The sequence below is a fragment of the Tyto alba genome, unplaced genomic scaffold (genome assembly GCF_018691265.1).
Source record: "Tyto alba isolate M040663 unplaced genomic scaffold, T.alba_DEE_v4.0 Super-Scaffold_20, whole genome shotgun sequence".
Classification (NCBI taxonomy): domain Eukaryota; kingdom Metazoa; phylum Chordata; class Aves; order Strigiformes; family Tytonidae; genus Tyto; species Tyto alba.
This window is the reverse complement of record NW_024881283.1, coordinates 2,943,665-2,962,045: the sequence shown is the minus strand read 5'-3', so window position 1 is coordinate 2,962,045 and position 18,381 is coordinate 2,943,665. Positions and strand designations below refer to the sequence as shown.

At 39.8% G+C, this 18,381-nt stretch overlaps 1 protein-coding gene across 1 annotated transcript in view; it reads right to left on the bottom strand.

Moving 5' to 3' along the window:
• Positions 1 to 18,063, bottom strand: part of RLF (RLF zinc finger) — a 50,295-nt gene extending 32,232 nt beyond the window's left edge. The window contains exons 1-3 of the mRNA XM_042793802.1: positions 17,895 to 18,063; positions 12,316 to 12,470; positions 5,343 to 5,424 (exon numbers count right to left, since the gene is read on the bottom strand). Coding sequence (XP_042649736.1) covers positions 5,343 to 5,424; positions 12,316 to 12,470; positions 17,895 to 18,047 — 390 coding nt within the window. The 5' untranslated portion in view covers positions 18,048 to 18,063. The remainder of the gene's footprint in view (positions 1 to 5,342; positions 5,425 to 12,315; positions 12,471 to 17,894) is intronic.
• Between the last annotated feature and the right edge of the window lie 318 nt (positions 18,064 to 18,381).

Sequence of the window (18,381 nt, the reverse complement as noted above, 5' to 3'; positions counted from 1 at the left end):
AGTTTGTAGCAAATAAAGGCAAGAAGTGCCAGTTTCCTCACAGTTATGACTGATAAGAGGAGAAAGGACACTATATCTTTTAAACAGCATGTTTTCTTGAAGAAAAACAACAGCCGAATCACAGGAGTTCTTGTTTTCAGAAGACCTTTGGTAATCAGACTATATGTCCTTTGAGGGTATTGTTTATATGTTCTGATTCTTCACAAAGAGCTTCAACAAAGCATTAACAATCAGTAAAAATGTAACAATTTTACTGCAAGTCTTAAGAATTTATGCAATTTCCTGACATCATTTGAATAAAGGCATGTAACTCAGACATTCTCAGCTCTTACTGTTAAGAAATAGTTTAACAAGCATGAGACAAAGCATCACCTCTTAAATTACCAGTGCTTTACTGTACTTAAATGTACTGCAGCACTGCAAGAGCTATAGGAAGCCAAAGAGAGCTCCCAGCACATATTACATATAGTGTTGTCACCCAAAAATCTAGTCCAGCAACTTCAACATATTTATCAGTGAAGAAGATTGAACTACAAACAGGATTTTCAGCTCTGCACAGTTCTGAAAAGCAAAGAAAGGGAAACACCAACTCCTGGTTGTATGAACTCACCCTCTCTATTGACAGGACAGGGTTGTACCCATCCTGGCTCCAGCAAGCACTCACCAACAAGTGCCGAAGACCATACAAACAGATTTTGTAATCACATGTTATACTAGCTGAGATTCATCGCCTCTTAGTGGCACTTATGTCCTTCTCCTACTGAGCTGCATGTTCTGATAAGCTAGAAGCCTCAGAGAAAGACAGAATACACCATTTATCTGCTGCCACCAACAGAACGATGTAGCTAACAACAAAAATAGACTATCATAAAACTTGGACAAGTGTGAGGTACCACTACTGAAAAGACTGCTATCCCCCAGATTATGACATTCTGCAATCCAGACATCAAAAGTAAGCAGTGTTTTCCATATCAGGGAAACTGTTCCCTAATCTGATGGCTTCAGAATACCACACAGAGCTAGCAGAGCCCAGTTCACTTATAAGGATCATTCGTATTTCAGTAAGAAGGGGCCTATTATATGAGTCAACTGATTTGCTGAGTCAGCATTGTGTTTGAGATTCAGGGTATCAATACTGAAATACCAAATATGAAATCTGCTAACATATGTAGCGTTAGTAACTAACTATTGACCATACACTCCACTTCTATTCTAGATGCTTATCTGAACCTTTCTTATCAGACCTACTGAAGAATATAAGGCTGACATTAATGGAAATATTTACGAAAATCTACTATGAATATTTCAAAAGTCTTTGAAGAAATCTAACGCAAAATTTAAGTATATAGATCTCCCTAAGTTAGGACAACATCATAAACAGGTCCTCATGAGAGAGGCACAAAGCATTTCATTCCAGATGAAGTCAGGAAAGGATAATATAGTAAGAGTCTATGGAGAAAGTCAAAGTGAAAACACAGTCCTTGGAACAGTTTACTGAAGATAACAGGATTTTTCAGTGCTGTCAATTGAAAGGAATCAGCAACTACTACTGTGTGACAAAAGTCTACATTTTATGCACACCCTCAATATACCACTGTTCTAAAGGAAGCATTCATGCTCTTTGTAAGGCTCGAAGGGAACCCTGTTCCATAATCCATATTCAATTCCCATGACAATACATCTCTATTCCTGCTAAAGCCATCTTTGAACGCAGTTTTATCTTCCTCAACTGGCCAGATTACATCCATCCCCACAGTACCTCTCCACCAAGTTTCTCCCTCACATTAAATGCGTTTGCCTGTATCGAGGGCCCTGCTGTAATTCTGCCCAAATTCTCTCACTTGTATGTTACAGCATTTCCCCACCTGTGGCCTGCATCCTTTTGCCTGCTGCCACTGTATAAAATGTGCACTGAGACCCCTGCCATATAATCTCACATCTTCTTTTCATTTTGCACAGGTTGCCTCTCGTCTTGCTTAGAGATAAGGAAAACTGGACTCATGGGGGACTGCAGGGCATAACTATTGTTATTTAGGATGAAAGAACAAATAGGTTCAGACACCAAATAAAGCTTTTGATAGCATCTTGTATTTAAGCTGGACATCAGTGACACTCCATTTTCAGCTTCAGAACAGTCCCTACACCTTGCTGCTTTGAAATACAAGCCCTTAAATTTTCATCCCAGGAGTGGAAAAAGGTATCTGAAGTGTCACTGACTCTCTCTACCTGTGCAAATTGTTATACAGCAACAATTACTGCAGGCAGATCTGAAACAAATACTTCTGTCCCACATTTGCTGCAGCCACCAGTTACATCTGAAGTTACATTCTTCATCAGCCACACTTGCCCCTTTTGTTAGGAAAGAAATAAGCAGATTCGTATCTGTCATTCTGGGGCATGTGCGAATATATAAATTTTGTGGTGCTTTGCTACTGATTTCCCTGGAGACTGGCACATTAACATGGTCACAGACTTTAAACCTGCAAGTTCTCCCATGAGAACCTGGCAGTGATTCCTGTCTAAAGGTCTGTATTGCCCTCTATATGACTGCATACTTCTCCTCTTTTACTCTCTTCTTCTCTGATGACGAGTGGGTTCCTACCATATCCCAAGGCAGGGTACAAATGTTCTCATTCTCATATTTCTGCAAGAGTGCTACTTGAAAATCTCATTAGAAGCACCTGTTTGTAAAAGTCCACAAACCTTTTCAAGCTTTCAGAGTACTACCATGTTTAATAAGCTTTGCCCAAGTCTTTTACTGTCTGAACTATATGGAGCATTACAAGTGCTAAACTTGGAAGCCATAGTTTCAGAAAGTCAATACAAAAGCCAAGTATATTACCACACCTGGCAGTGTAGTAATCATCTTGAATTTTCCCTTAGTTCTAAAAGTTGACATGAGATATCTGGGCTTGTGTCACCCTTCTACACCGTGTAATTTAATAGTTTCCTTCCAACATATTCAGGCTGAATAAAGTCATCTCATCAGACTAAAAACTTGCTCTCTGTTGACAGAGTATCATAGCTCAATCACTTTCTTCAGAAACCTAGAAACACACATGCTTGTTACATCACAGAAATTATTCTCCTTGGTAGCAAGAATTCTCCTTGCAGATCCCTCCGGTGAAAAGCTATTAATTCTTAGGTGTGCTTTACACCTCTACTATAATGGGAAAAAGTCTGTGTATGCCCTCCCATACTCTGAATATGAGAGAACATCTTGTTTCAGGTCTAGGCCATCTCAGTTACAAACTGATCGTATGCCTTTTAGTGTATGATAAGCTCATAAGGTTTAGGGAAGACCCTATCACCATGTTCCAGTATTTAAAGAGTGGCTACAGAGAAGATGGAGACTCCCTTTTTACAAGGAGTCACACGGAAAAGACAAAGGGTAACAGGTATAAGTTACTGCTGGGGAGATTCCAATTAGACAAGAGAGGGAAGTTTTTTACAATTACAACAATCAGCCATTGGAATTATCCCACCAGGGAAGTGGTGGATTCCCCAGTATTGGACACTTTTAAGGTTCAGCTGGACAGGGTGCTGGGCTATCTTTTCTAGACCATGCTTTTGTCAAGAAAGGTTGGACCAGATGATCCTTGTGGTCCCTTCCAAGATGGTACTCTACAATTCTCTCTTCTTTATCCAATAATGACTGAACTAGTAAATTTAAGAGCTACTTTGGAAACAGTAAGTTTCAACTTTTTCCATCCCCACAAACGAATGGGTTGAAAAAACAGACCTAACCTCTGCAACACCATGGCTAACAGCTACAGACTATGTGTAATAGATGGCACAGCTGGGTATTGTCAAAATAAACTGATATACCATCAAACTTGGTTCTGGAGTTCTGCAATGCCCACTATAATCTGCCATAGTAAGGGATGCACCAGACTTACACACTAGCCCTCTAAATGAAGGACAAATCTTTGACATCACTAAGACCGTAGGATTAAAATTATACCTACTGCACTTCCTTCTACTACCAAGTACATGCCACACCCAGCTGTTCTTAGGATTGGCATAATAGCAAGTGTTCCATGGTGTTTCAGGAAAAGGTGGCCTGTCCACACCTGAAGTCACCAGTCACAGACCACCTCTGTCCCTTGCACTAACAGGAAGACTACAAAGCTCTATTAGTGTGTTCATCTCTGTTTCAAGTGCCAGGTTTATTCATCTTTAGTCTACTGAAGAGTTTCCACACCTGCAATTTACCTGACTGCAGGTGAAACAAAAGTAGAAGCTCCTTCAGAACCTCTATATCCACATCTTCAGAGCTACTGCAGCAGCAGCAGCCGCCGAGACTCAGGAACTGGGGAAATCACCAGTCATAGGGGTTATAATGTCTTGTGATAAGGTCTGCACAAGGACAGCTGCAAGGTCTAAGTTCACTCCCTTCCAACTACTTCCTGCCAAAGTCTTCACTTCAGTAACTTATAAGTGATATTAGTTTCCAACTTCTTCAGTCACAATTAAAGCCAAAACAGGCAATAGCAGCAACAGATCAGTCCTTGGTCCTGGAACAGTCTATTAGCACAAACACAGCAAGACCACCACTCTTGTCTTTCAGCTCTATGAGGAATATCAGTCCTCGCAGACAGCTAGGTACTGCCTCCAGACTAAAAACCTAAAAATATCTCTTCCTCCTACTCAGTCTACAGTAGCCATCTTCATTCGAATGTAGGAATAATAGCGTAATAAACTTTTTCTCAGCACCACCCCAGAAGAAACACTTCTAGGAACCATCTGAACTAAAGACCTGTCCTACTATTTTCATCCCTCTCAAATCAGGTATAGACACTAACTTGCCATTCAGATCGCCACAAAAGCTTTTTTAGTTATCTTCAAAGTAATACTTCAGAACTATTACATCACTCCATCTAACTCAATTTTTCTCTCACACAAACCACTAGACAGACCAAGATCTGCTACGGTTCTCTTGCTACAGTTGTCAGTGGTTGTGTAGTTATAAATCTGCTACTGGGCCTAAGGCTGCCAATACTGTTGTTGCAGTTAGTCCTTTGCTGCTCAGAAACCGTTGTTGCCTAGATAACAGCAAGGCAGAACGGGTGGAATTGAGGGGAAGGGTAGAAGAACACAACAGCAGCCTTTTAAAAAACCTCCAAAAAACAACAAAAAACAAACAAACAAACAAAAAAAACCAGACAAACAAAAACAAACAAACAAAAACCCCAAACCAAACAAAAAACCAAACAAAACCCCAAACCAAACCAAACAACAAAACAACAAAAAACCCATCACAAAAAACAAACCAAAAAAACCCACACCCAAACCAAACTAAAATCCCACGAAGTTGGGAAAAAGAAATTCAGAACACTTACCTGTATGGACTGATGGAATCCTAACCACACCTCATGCGGCAATTCACTTTCAGGAACTGAAAGCAGTAGCTCAAAACAACTCCTGGAAAAGTTAAGAGGCAAGTAAGCAAGCTATCTGAACCACTCTGTTGTTACATAAAATAACATTTGTGGCACATATTACTTAGCATTGAGATAAGAAATGATTAGTAACATTGAAACATATTTGACTAAACAAATCAGTTCAAGGCCAGAAACAGCCCCAGATTCAAGCATGAGTCATCATATCCAAAGAGTGCTCCTTTCTGCTATGCACAATCTTGCTAGGATAAGATTGCAGCTACGCTTATATAATCCAAAATAGTCTGTGTTCAACATGGCTCAGGAATGTTGCATTACAGAATTTCTGCTCTTTCCTCTCACAAAGGAATTCTAGTAACCATGCTGAATGAAACTCATTTGACCCCAGCATGGTCTCTCTACCTAGAGAGAATGAAAGCCAGCTTTACCTAACTTAAAGTTTCATTGCTGACATATATAAAAAAATAAAACTAAGGAAGAAAAACTTGACAGAAGACAACACATGCATCAGTACAGAAATAGACCTATAGAACAAATCCCTAACAGTATCTTAAAAGCAACAGACTGGACAAGCTATGTCAAGAGGTGCATTGGCACAGAAATGGACCGCAGAAAAGATTCCTAGAAACACCTTATCAGTCTTTGGTAGCATATGGGTGTGCAGGAAAAGCATTCAAATACCTACAATGTGAACTGCAACAAGCTCAAGAATTTATCAAACCAAAAAAAAACCCAAAAAAAACAAACACCACCAAAACCAAACACCCACCCACATTGATATTCATATCAAAGATGTTTCAGATCAAAATCAGAGTTAAACAGAACACACTGTAGAATTCCCAGATCATTAATTGAGTGAGCTGCTGGAATTGTGTAGCTAGGTTATCTATACAACGTAGGTGGAGAGCATCCCCTTATTTCTTCATTAAGCCATGTTCCTGCTTAAAAATAGGACACTAGTCACCCAATCTTGATTTTATACCCATGGAAGTTTGCTAACTACCATTTTCAACTGTGTCAATGATTAACATTAGTATGAGTCAGCCCCATCACAGTAGCACGTGAACTTCTGCTGTGTATCAGGTTTTCGAAATGAAAATTCAGGGAAGTGAGAAGGGTTCAGAAAGTTTTAACATCTCTGAAATATCCAGCAAATTTGAGACCTATATATTCCATACATAAGTTCAGATTCCAAAAACAGAACGGAGGGAAAGCAAGACCTACTCGATATTCGCTCATTTAGACCATCAGGTCAATGCTATCCCTTTTCAGAAACGAAAAGGAAACAACTGTATGTATTTAGCACATTCTTCTAATTTCATGGAGAAGTCTTGGAGAATGACAATCACTGTTTTCTAGGAGACAAAGCAGTGGCAGGACTACTGCCTATATTGCTCTCAAACAGGGGCTATATAAGTACAGGACATATGGATTACCTTAACCCCAACTGCTGTACAGAACAATTTGTCCTAATCAAACTAGATGTGTTAACTATGACACTGTCTAGATTCACATGATTTACACACAGCAAAGATGTTCTCATAAATCATGACAATATAAGGTAAGAAAACCAGTCTAAGACTCCACATATAATAAATGCACCGAGTAATTGCTATAAACTGCACCTACATTGTTACCTAGTTCCAACTCATGCTATTTTTTCTTCAAAACCTCCACTCCCGAATATTAAATAGAAGAATGACAGGACAACACATTCAGTCTTACCATAGACAGAAGAGCTGAGCTTGAAGAAGGGGAAAAAGAAGAGATGACCACAAAGCAAATACAAGTTTCATAACTGCTTAGTACCCAAATAGAATGGTTTTCTTTTCACTCTTCCTCCTGACTTTTGATAAATACATTGAACAATAACCTGCAAAATGCTACGCCTAATCAGTTCTTAAGCCAGATTCGGTACTCATATACATAAACAAGATCAAATGGACAAATACTGAATTAACATCTGGCCATCCTTCTCACATTTCGAAAGTTTGCCTTCACTGCCCCATTTGTTCCTTCAAACAGAGGTTTAGACCTGCAAAAGCTCTGAACTCTTCTATTAGCCAGAAAATACGATAGCCTTCATCACTGTCATTTGGTAGTTACTCACATCATCAGGCACCACAATGTCAATCATTATATGCCCATGAAAAAGTGGGCAATAGGATCACCAGATATTCCAACTGTCATAGGTCTCAGTATGATAAAATAATCAGGCCTTACTTTTCCCTTATACTCAAGCTTGGCAATACAAGTTAATTCACCAGTCCAGATAAGTGGACCCAGGTGGTTATTACCAGACTATCAAAAACAACTTTACAAAGTCTCACAGCAGCCGAACTCTAGTTTAACATAAACAACAGCAAAAAAAAAAAAAAAAAAAAAAAAACAGAAAAAAAACACCAACCAAAGAAATCACTAGGTATGTGTCCAATTTTCATGCATGTCATACAGAGACTCTTTTCATCAAATAAAATATTTGCAAACTTCATGGTTAACATGCTTTTGAAAAGTCTTATGATATATACCTCGTTTTCAGATTTAAAGTCAACCAATCCTATCTACTTCCACTCTGTTAATTCCTCGGAATACTTTTTCTTGACTATTACTTTTTCATACATATAATACTGATTACAGAATATATCAGGTTTAAACAGAACGGCAAAGCAAGCTTTTACAAATAATTTTTCTGTACTTAACCTTTAACTTAGAGAAAAAAAATCTGAAATTAGATTTTTCAAAACATTGTATATGCAGAGTGAGCTGACAGTCTACGAGGACAAGATGGCTGAATTTATGCCTCAAGAGTTATTATCTGTTGTACTGACACAGGACTGAACTGAACCAAGAACTGAAAATTCTTTTGTTGTGAGTCCTTAAGTCTTCCTTGATATCCCAACACCAAGCACTCTAGTTTGGAAATCATAAGAAATCTAGAGGTCTTGGTATAAAGCCACCACGTAAAACAACCGACAGCACAAATGCAGAAGTAATATCCAGGATATTCCAACTACAATTTCCTTAGCAGAAAAAAAATTGGAATTCTAAGTCAATTGCTTACTTTTTTTGTTTTAAGAATTGACTCAAACACACAGCTGCATATAGACTAGCCAGCCTTCCCTACTGGCAAGGGGGAGGAATGACCATTTAGCTTAATTCTTCCTTTTGGTCATTACTATACAGTACTTCAAAATGCATCTCTATCTCTGAAAATCCATTTCCTTCTTTATTGTGATGCAACTAAATGGAATTTAGGCATCATGGTTAAGACCACAAATTAAACTACCAGGATCATTTCATGAAGTCAAGCCTTTCTACCCTACTCTATCAGTACCATCACAACACCTACCTACACAAAACTCAATTCCAAACTTTAATCACAATTTTTGCAATTAAAACGTAAGCTCGAATGTTTCCATTATTAAAAAAAATAATTGACCTCAAACACTCAACTTCAAAATATCTTTTAGGAGAAGGCCTCCTAGATTTGAATTTTTTTATTTTGGAAGGAATATCTCTAGGCAAGAATCAACACATTATTTGCATACAATTATTCTGTAATTACTTTTATCTCATTCACCATTATTTTAAGACAGATATTTTAAAAAGTAAATTTAAAAAGCTTTAAGAATTGTGTTAATCTTTAGATCGTACTAGAAAACTTTTCTTATCCTAAGTTTCTTAGAGTTAAAAAGATGACTAATTATAGATCAGGTGACTGCAGGAATAGTTCACTTGTTGCCAGGAGTTATCCTGCATTTGTTAAGAGTTGAGTTAGTGCTTAATGATAGACAGCAGAGTGGTAAACCTAAGTTAGTGAATCAAATTACAACAGTTTATTAGGCTGATAAATGCTTTGTTAGATAGACAAAGCAGCAAACCATCACATGTGTCTCCTCAGAGGTGTTACAGAAAGCAAGCACACTCTTCCTGGAAGTAAGATGTGTTAGACTCAGTAGGTACAACTAGTAGGTGAGATACAGCTCAAGATGTTTGAGGTAGACTGGTCTTATCGGTTGAATCCAGTTTTGTTACTTAGACAAGATGACATTTAGATCTTTCTCTTTTTATGTTTGAAAAAGCATACAAACACCTTGAAGATGTAGAAGTAGTAAACTCCCTTTCAGACCAGTGACATCACAGCAATGAGGAAAGTAGAAAGCAGTCAAGTATTAGCTACTGGAAAACACAATGTGAACTAGGAACAACTCCTGCTACTTTTTAAACTCTAATCTATTAATCTTAGGACTATATAAACAATTTTCAGATGGAAGTAAAAATGTTCATACTGATGGTAAAAGGAATGGCATCTTCCCCCTCACACAGTATTCTCAGGAGAAATAAAAAGTACTCACAGAAGCTCGAGCTCCGAGGGCTTCCCAAGATTCACTAGGACAGACAGCTAACCAAATCTCAGTGAAAGATATCTTTGATATGGCCAATTCTTTATTAGTTCTTCTACAGAAGCAATACCTTTGGTATAGTAACATTGGGGGGTGAGAGGAATGTGCTGTGCTTTGTGCCTGTAGAAACAAGCAGTCTGAGTTCTACTTGACCAAAGCAAGTATGTCTCATGGCCATGGCCAAAAAGAGCATACCTGCTCCCCCACAATCATGTGCCAAATCTGTAAACCACAGGAGTAATAATCACTCCAAGCTCGCCTTTTATTTCCTAACGTTAGACAGTGGACCAACAAAGTCTCACACTGCATCAGCATCATGTTTCTTATGGCGGGCACAGTCTCCACGTCATGTCAGATTTACTGTGAACACACAATTGACCTGCTCAGGTGGCAGTGAAAGCCACGGTATGCTTAACTTTGCTGTCACTGGCTCACCCTGCTGAGAAGGATGTCAGGAGGAAGAACTTCTCCCCTTCTCCAGAAGGGATATTGGAAGGGAAGGAGGATTTCAATAGTAAGTAGAGCACTTTGGCTTTAAACCAGGAAGCTTGCTCATTTCATTTCTCATCAGGGTTCAAATCTGAAACTACACAGCATGTAGAACAGCTGTGGGTAACCCAACTGTCTGTCCAAAAATCAGAGTTACATGGGAACAGTACACTTCCATGTCCCTATCCAGGTAAAAGTCCTCCTCCCTCATGGAACTTAATTCTTATCTTTAGTTTCCTGTTCTAACTTCTCTCTCCCTCCCTTGGAAACTCTTATGTAAAAGAAAAACATGGGAGAACTGAGTAGGTATGCCATTTACCTCACTCTATCTGCAATCTCACTTGTTGTTTCATTCTTTAGATTCCTCTCAAATGTAATAAGAACAACAGAGGAGATTCCAGCAAGTCAGCCTCTCTACCATCCTCCACCTCAAAATTTTCTAAACATACAAGCAAGAGCAAACAAACTTCTCACACTGAAAGATGGAAGAAATCATATTAGCAGAAGCAGAATATTTTGATTTTTCTCAGGAGAAAAGCAATTTTATAAGCAATTTTGACACAGAATTGGGATTCCTACCCCAAAGCATGTACCAATGGCAAAAAATATAGAAAGCACTCCAGGTATGAATGACCTGCATACAAAGGCAGTGAAAGACAAACATTTAAGTGACAGGAGTAGGAAACAGCAAAATACAGCTAATTAATGATAATATGATGAAGATGAGAACGCTCTATACATAAAGGGACAGCTTGCAAAAGCAATTAAGTTATTTTGCCGAAAGTATATGTATTATATATCAGGTACATGATTTAGCAGTTTAAATCTCCAGTTTCTATATTAAGAAGTTAAGACAGACTTTTCCTGATGTCATGTGTTTTCCCTTCTTGACAGAAGGTTAAAAAACCAAAACAAAAAAACCCAAAACAACAACAACAAAAAAAAAATCACTTAGTTCACATATTTCTCACAAATAAAAATATTCAAGGCATCATATCGAGATATCCGGTTCTGAGCTGCTGATTTACATTTCAAGTTAGAACATTACAAACAAAGTATTTGACCAAGAAGTTCATTGCAAAACCTTTCTCAAAAAGAACACCTGACTTCAAACCACAAAGCAAGTAAGCGACCGATAACAAAGAAAAAAATAGTCTATTGAAAAACTGTCACAGAATTACTTTTACTATATGATGATCTTCATATTCAAGGACCTAGATCTTCACCCTTCCCCCCGAATGAAACCTTACCATCAAGGAATAACCAGCGCATCAAGTTATCCTTCTCAGGCTAAAGGTAGTAACTGATTATACTCCAATGTATGTGGAATCCCTCAGGCTACACTCTCCAATTACAAATAGCTGCTTTGCAGTTAAAATGGACTTTGAGGAACTACAAGTTATTCCAACTTAGCTGACTGACTGTAAAATAATTCTCTCTTGTTTGAAAATTGCTGTGCTTTAAGTCAAGTCTCCAGACACTTGTCAAAGAACCCAGGTTGAATTACTCTGGTTTGTTATCCTATAGCAACAGTCCACAAGAAAAAAGATTGCCATAAACACAAAACATTATTTCAGAAATGGACATGTTCAGAACTGCGTTGCATTACTTACAGGTGAAAGAACACACAAAAGCAGCAACTGCAGAGCAAGTGATACAGATTTATTAATCTAAGCATGAAGGTCTAATATTAAAGCTTCTGTTTAATGTTGACCACACAAAGTTTTTTCTACAGAAAATAATAATAAGTTTCAGAATGTTTAAGAAAGAATAAAACCTTTCCAATACCTGCACAATTATCCAAATACAGAAGAAAAAGCCTTAACACTTATTCACATTAATTAACAAAATGTTCAAGTACACTTTTGTGGTATGTTTAAAAATGTACTAAACACACTTACTAGATAATAAATCGTAAATACAGCTGTCAAATTAAGCATTGTACTATTTCAAGAACTTTCCCTTTCATTTATAAAATACAGGGGTTTTTAAAAAATATTAATGTACAACTTAAAACTTACAGCACTAGCCTGCCAAGTACCAAAAGAACATCTTCGCATTCTGTAGTCAAGAAGGGTCGTGCATTAGCAAAGCTTTGGATGGAGATTCGATATACTTCCAAAAAAGGTAAAATATGTTCCGATGCACCCCGACTGCCAGCATACTGAAGTAGCGTCTGAAAGAAAATGAGTTGTCATTAGAAGTTCTCATAACACGCTTTTGTCTAAAAACCAAATATCAATATGCAGTATCAAGCATATACAGTGGAAGAACTCCGGAAGTGAGAAGTTTTTACTCTAAAGGAGATTGAAAAATGGTAGCTTTTCTCCTCAACAGAAGTCCTCCCTTTTATTAAAAAGTATTTTCATTTATTTTATTATTTTGATGATAAATTTATCAAAATGGAGAACAACCTAGATGCAGTCAACAGAAATATGAACTGTTAAGTTAAAAAATCAGGGAGAAGTTCTGCACTCAGCTTCTTCTGTCCAGCTGCCAGGGAGACAGAACCACATATGCAACACTGGAATCTTTATTACTAGTGAAAATGCAGAAAAATAGGCAAGAAGTTCAAGATTAAGGACATTATTCGAGCTATAGTATTTTAAAGCTACCCACAAAGCAAACATGAAGCCATCAGGAGATACAAAACCCAGATCAGACTGTTATGCAGTCATTTTTTCAAATGCAAAATTACCCTAGATTTTACTACCTGACCGTAGGAATCCTACATTATTCAGGCACAGTACTGAAGAGACAATGTAAAATCTAGACAGTTTTAAGAGGAATCAAAAAAAGTTTTAGAAATCACCACAGGGACAACAGTAGTATCTTCCAACCTTTTTAAAACTTCACTACACTACTATGTTATTTTCCTACAGGTTATAAAGTAATATTGAGAGCAAGCAGGGCACTGAGCTAAGGTGTCCTTAGCTCTACTGACAGCTTGCTTCACAAGTAACATCCTTTCTCTGTATGTACAACCTCCTACAACTCCAGATCAGTTATGCTTGTGTTCTTACCAGTTACAATCCCTCTCTCATGCTGCACCCTCCCTAGACCAAACAAGGTACCAATCTTGATTAAGGCCAGCTGTGAAGAAAATGAAAAACAATGAAAAAGACTGCTTTGTGGAAACCTGAGGGCCAAGACTACATGATTAAAAACTACAAAGTGCCCCACCCAATAATTAAATACAAACCAAAATGTTCTAAGAGGATGATCAGGTCATATCAGGCTCCAAATCACTTCAAGTTGGGGCTCTGACACAATTAATTTATTTTAACACTTTGAACACATATTAGATTATGACTGGAAGGAGAACATCACTGGGCAGACTCTACGATGAGCTTACTAAAACCAAGTGCAGTCATTATAATGGCCAGAAACATCTAAGACAAAGCGTAACTTCCAACACAACAAGAAATAAGTGGCCAGCTACACACTATTTTGTGGACTGTCCAGTGTTATGTCAGTGATCCAATTATAAAATGCTAGTCCTAATGTGTTTTTTTTTTGTTTGTTTTTTTGTTTGTTTGTTTTTGTTTTTTTTTTTTTTTTTTTTAAAGTAGATATCCATTAGACTGGCACAACCATGTGTGATATTTAAAAAAAAACAAAAAAACAAAAAAAACAACAACAACAAAAAAAAACACAAACTATTAAAAATACCATCTAAGAATCGGTAAAAATAAAGACCATTTCATAGATTATTCTCCTAGAACTCACTATCAGTAATATAACTCCTAGGTGAATGAAAGTTACAAACTCTCAAAAAACCCACACAACATTAACAAAGACATAAGGAGGGTGAGGAAAGGGAAGATTGAAAGTTTACAGAAATCCTCCTTAAACACAGCACAAAGACCATTAGCAGAAGCAACGAACAGTAACTAACTAGTAACTAACCAGTCAAAGTGCTTCCCTAGCAGATTAATGAAGGATTTGATAATATAACTCAAATTATATATGGCATTAGAAGCATTAAATTACATTCGAAGGCCATCAAGCTGTAATCCCTGGAGATACTTAATTGATGACTATCATAAAATCATCTGTTTAGTAAATCCAGCAGTAACGCTATTGTTATAGTGACAACAGAAGATCAAACATACACATCTCTGCACTTTTCTAAAAACACATCCATTAAAGCCAATCTATTTTAAAAGACAAATTTAGTACTCAATTATTTTGACAGACACTTAGATAATAAACCATCAGGTCTGTGTAAATCATAAAACATGGTAGAATATTTCTTAAGATTAAATAAACTTACTAGAAAACACTGCACCCATACTTAAGTGCAATCATAGTATTGAGATCTAAGCTCTTCAGCTAGTATTAGCAATTTATTGAGCAGGCATTTATCAGAAATTTCTCCCCAGATAGATAAGCAATGATAGTTTCAGTGTAGAAGACAGATTCAAGGCAAGAGACTTATTAACAGCTTGAACTTAAGTAGCTTTGAACATTATTAGACTGTTAGTATTATCATACTGACAGGTAAACAAAACATAGTAACTGTATTACAGAGGCTCTTAAAAGCCCTTCTGCTATTTCACAAGCAATACACGTAGAAGTTTTAGTAGTCCACTACGGGCTTTTCCTGGCAGTCTATATACAAGGTAAATTCCTACAACTTTTAACTTGGCAGTAATATGTAATCTGCATGCTTAATGAACAGTCAAGTAACAATTTTATAAGCAATTACTACCTTATAGACTAATTACCTGAAGAGAGTATTCAAACATTTCAAGTTTGGTTAACACATATCCATTTACACTTTATTGTGCCCTCTTTCCTTTGACTACAGTAACACATCTAACTGGTGAGTGGGGTGAGAAGAACAGAGGCCACCTCTACCTACTGCGCAATCAGACCAGCCTAGGTCCTCAACACTGCATAGATTCTCATGTCCAGCAATGCTGGAATACCTGCATAGCTGCATTTCTCCTGAAGCATCAATTTTTTTGCTCAGGACCCATGTAAACATGTCCAAGTTGCCTGACCTGTTATTACAGCTTTATGTCTCTGCTTAAGAAAAAAACCTTCCACCTCTTGGTAAACATACCTGACTGACAGACCTCAGCTGTATCACCTTTAATAATTTCAGAAAGCCAACAGTCTTTGGGTATTGGCGGATGGGATGCTCTAGATGTCCTACAACCTCTGCTTCACTGGTAACTGTTCTTCATATTTACAACAGTGCAACCTCAAACACACATACAAACACTGTTCATTCTAGTTGGCTGTTTGGGTACATATTAAGCTCCCCAACAGACATGTTTTTCCTAAGGTGAATATGCAAAGCATTCATGCTTGTACAAGACAAAGTTGCAGAGTTCACCCACTCTTTAGGCTTCATGAGTTTCTTTGTTGTGTTATCCTGGACACCAATCTTAACTCCCCTGCTCAAAAGAAGGGATCTTCAAGGAAATCATGCCATCCAGCATCAGTCCCAGGAAGAGCTACTAGAAAGCTGCACATGGCAGCACAAGTTTACATGCAGTAAAACATAGCATCCAGACAGCTTAAAGCACAGGAAAGCTACTGACTTGGTTCAGTTTATGGTGTCCCAACAGCCTTGGTAACTTCCACAGCGAAACAGAGCACCTTTCAGGACTGTGCCACAAATGCACAGGATGGCAAATCCATTTCAGCTACCCTAATCGCAGCTACTTCCCAAGATCATATTTAAGGCCAGTTAAATTCACCTTCTTTCTAGGGATATTCTGCTGTAGCTTAATAAGCTTATGACAGGATAACAGTGGTATCCTCCAAGTCATTAATAAAAAAAATGAGTTCCTTAAATTTCATTTAGGGGCAGACCTTTACTTGTTTTTAAGTTTTATCACTCAAACTCTGTGCAACATTCACAAACATCCCCATTCAGAAGGAGAAAGCAAGATGTAAAATTACATCCTAGCCACAGTGTTTTGACTGCACAATGACATCACAAATTCATACTCCACTGAAATTGCTGCATGACAGGCTAGCAATTTCATGTTTTCTACTGTATCTCTTGGTGTACAGTCATAACAATCAGAAGTGTCCCAAACTGATGGCAACCCAAGACAAATCTTTTTCATTTTTATCTGTACTATCTATGACAGTGTTCTAAAATGAGACTACCACTCAATAACACTACAAAGACCCAAGAAGCCTACGCTTTTTGTGGGACAGGGTTTAGAGGGTTTTTTATTTGGTTGTTTTTTGGGCAACAGAAGAGTCGACCACCAAACTTCACTAATCAAGTACCTCTAAAGCTTTATCTGTACCAAACTATTCCGGGTGATTGGGCATCTACATATATTGATCATCTTGACAACTTCTACTAAGTGTTACCTGAACATTTGTTTCAATGTTCTCATGCAATGAATGCCACTAGAAACAATTCTAACATAACCTGAAACGTGGAAAAAGTCATACACATTATACTGGGCTCTGTGTAAATGCAAGGTCACAGATCTTAACAGTCCGCTTAACTTGGGACATACATAGCAGTATGAACCAGCAGCAGCATCCTGCAGTTTAAGAAGCAAGAGTTTTGAAACCTAACACAGAAACACAGAAAGTGATGAGTTAGACATTCTCCCAGAATGGTGTGGCAAAGCACAAAACCTCTGGATGTGAAATGGAAGACTGTGAAGGGCAATATCTTTTATCTATAATGCATCAGTAGGATTTTTTGTCTCACTTGGCATCCAATTTTGTCATTCACCATTCAAACACAGTGGCTGCATCAGGTGAGGTGTGGTTAAACTAGACTGTAAAAGAGGTTTTTTTAATTTTTATTTCTTCTTTTAGAAATCACAATCTGCAGATTCAAAAGGGACAGCTCTCCAACCAAGCAACCTAACAACAATTATTCAACCTTAGAGCACACAGCAGATGATGCTGTGGGGGAAGCAAAAACTAATTAACTATCGAAAGAATTTATTAAAAAAGATATCTGCAACTTTAAGCAAGTTCAGCTCTTCTTCTGGAAGTCAGCAGCTTGATTCAGAAATTGCTGATACTTAGCCCAAGTTGCATCAAGTAAGTATTCAAACAAGCTCGCTGGACCAGAGGAACTCATTCAGTGACTTAAGTGAACTGCAGGCCTTCACAAATCAGCAATCATTGCTTATTTCACGGCAGATCTGGATCGAGGTGGAACACAGAGCTTTGATCCCAAGGCAGGTAAAGAACAGAGAAGTGGAGATCTAGGAATGGAGCCAAGGCTGCGCTGAGAAAAGGCGGTGGCCCGCCTGCCCCAGAGAGCCTCCCGGCGGCTCCCAGCTCTCCAGGCTCGAGGCGCTGCCTGAGCCCGAAGCCGAGCGGCTCCCCCCGGGCCGCCCGCCCGGCCCCGGGCCGCCCGCTCAGCGCCCACGGCGGCACCGCTCGGGCACGGCGCTCGCGTCCCCGCCCGGCAACGGCACCCCCCGCCGCGAGCCCCCCCCCCCCCCCCGCCGCGGCAGCTCCAGCGGAGCCCCCGGAACGGGAGCCCCTCGCTGCTGGTAGCGCCGGGCGCGCACGGCGGCGGGCGAGGCCCGCCGGGCCCGCCCCGGCCCGACGCCCGGCACCCGGCCTACAGCCCGCGCCGCGGCCCGGCCCGTACCTGGCAGAAGCCCCGACAGTAGGCCCGGGACGAAGCCTCCGACACCTCCTGCTCGCGCAGCTCCGTCTGCAGCTGCCAGAGGCGGGCCCGGAGCGCCGCCACCAGCCGCTGCATCTCGGGCCGCGAAGCCCCCTCGGCCTCGGCGTCCGCCATCTGCACCCGGCCCCACTGCGCGTAGGCAAGGATCACGTGACTCGCAGCCACTGACCTCATCGTCCCGGGACGGCGTCACGTGATGCGCAACGTGACTCGGCGCGCGTGTCACGCCCCACGCGACCGCGCCGCGCGGGGCGGGGCCGCCGTGGTGCTGGGAGCGGCCAGCGCCCTGCGGCTGGGCCCTGACCCGGCCCCCGGACCCGGGCGCCCTGCGCCGGCGGGGTGCGCAGGGGAGCAGCGAGGCGGCGGCGCGGGCGAGCCCGTGGGTGAGCCCGTGGGTGAGCCCGTGGGTGTCTGTCCGCTTCGGCGGTGGATGGGGGTTACGTGGGGC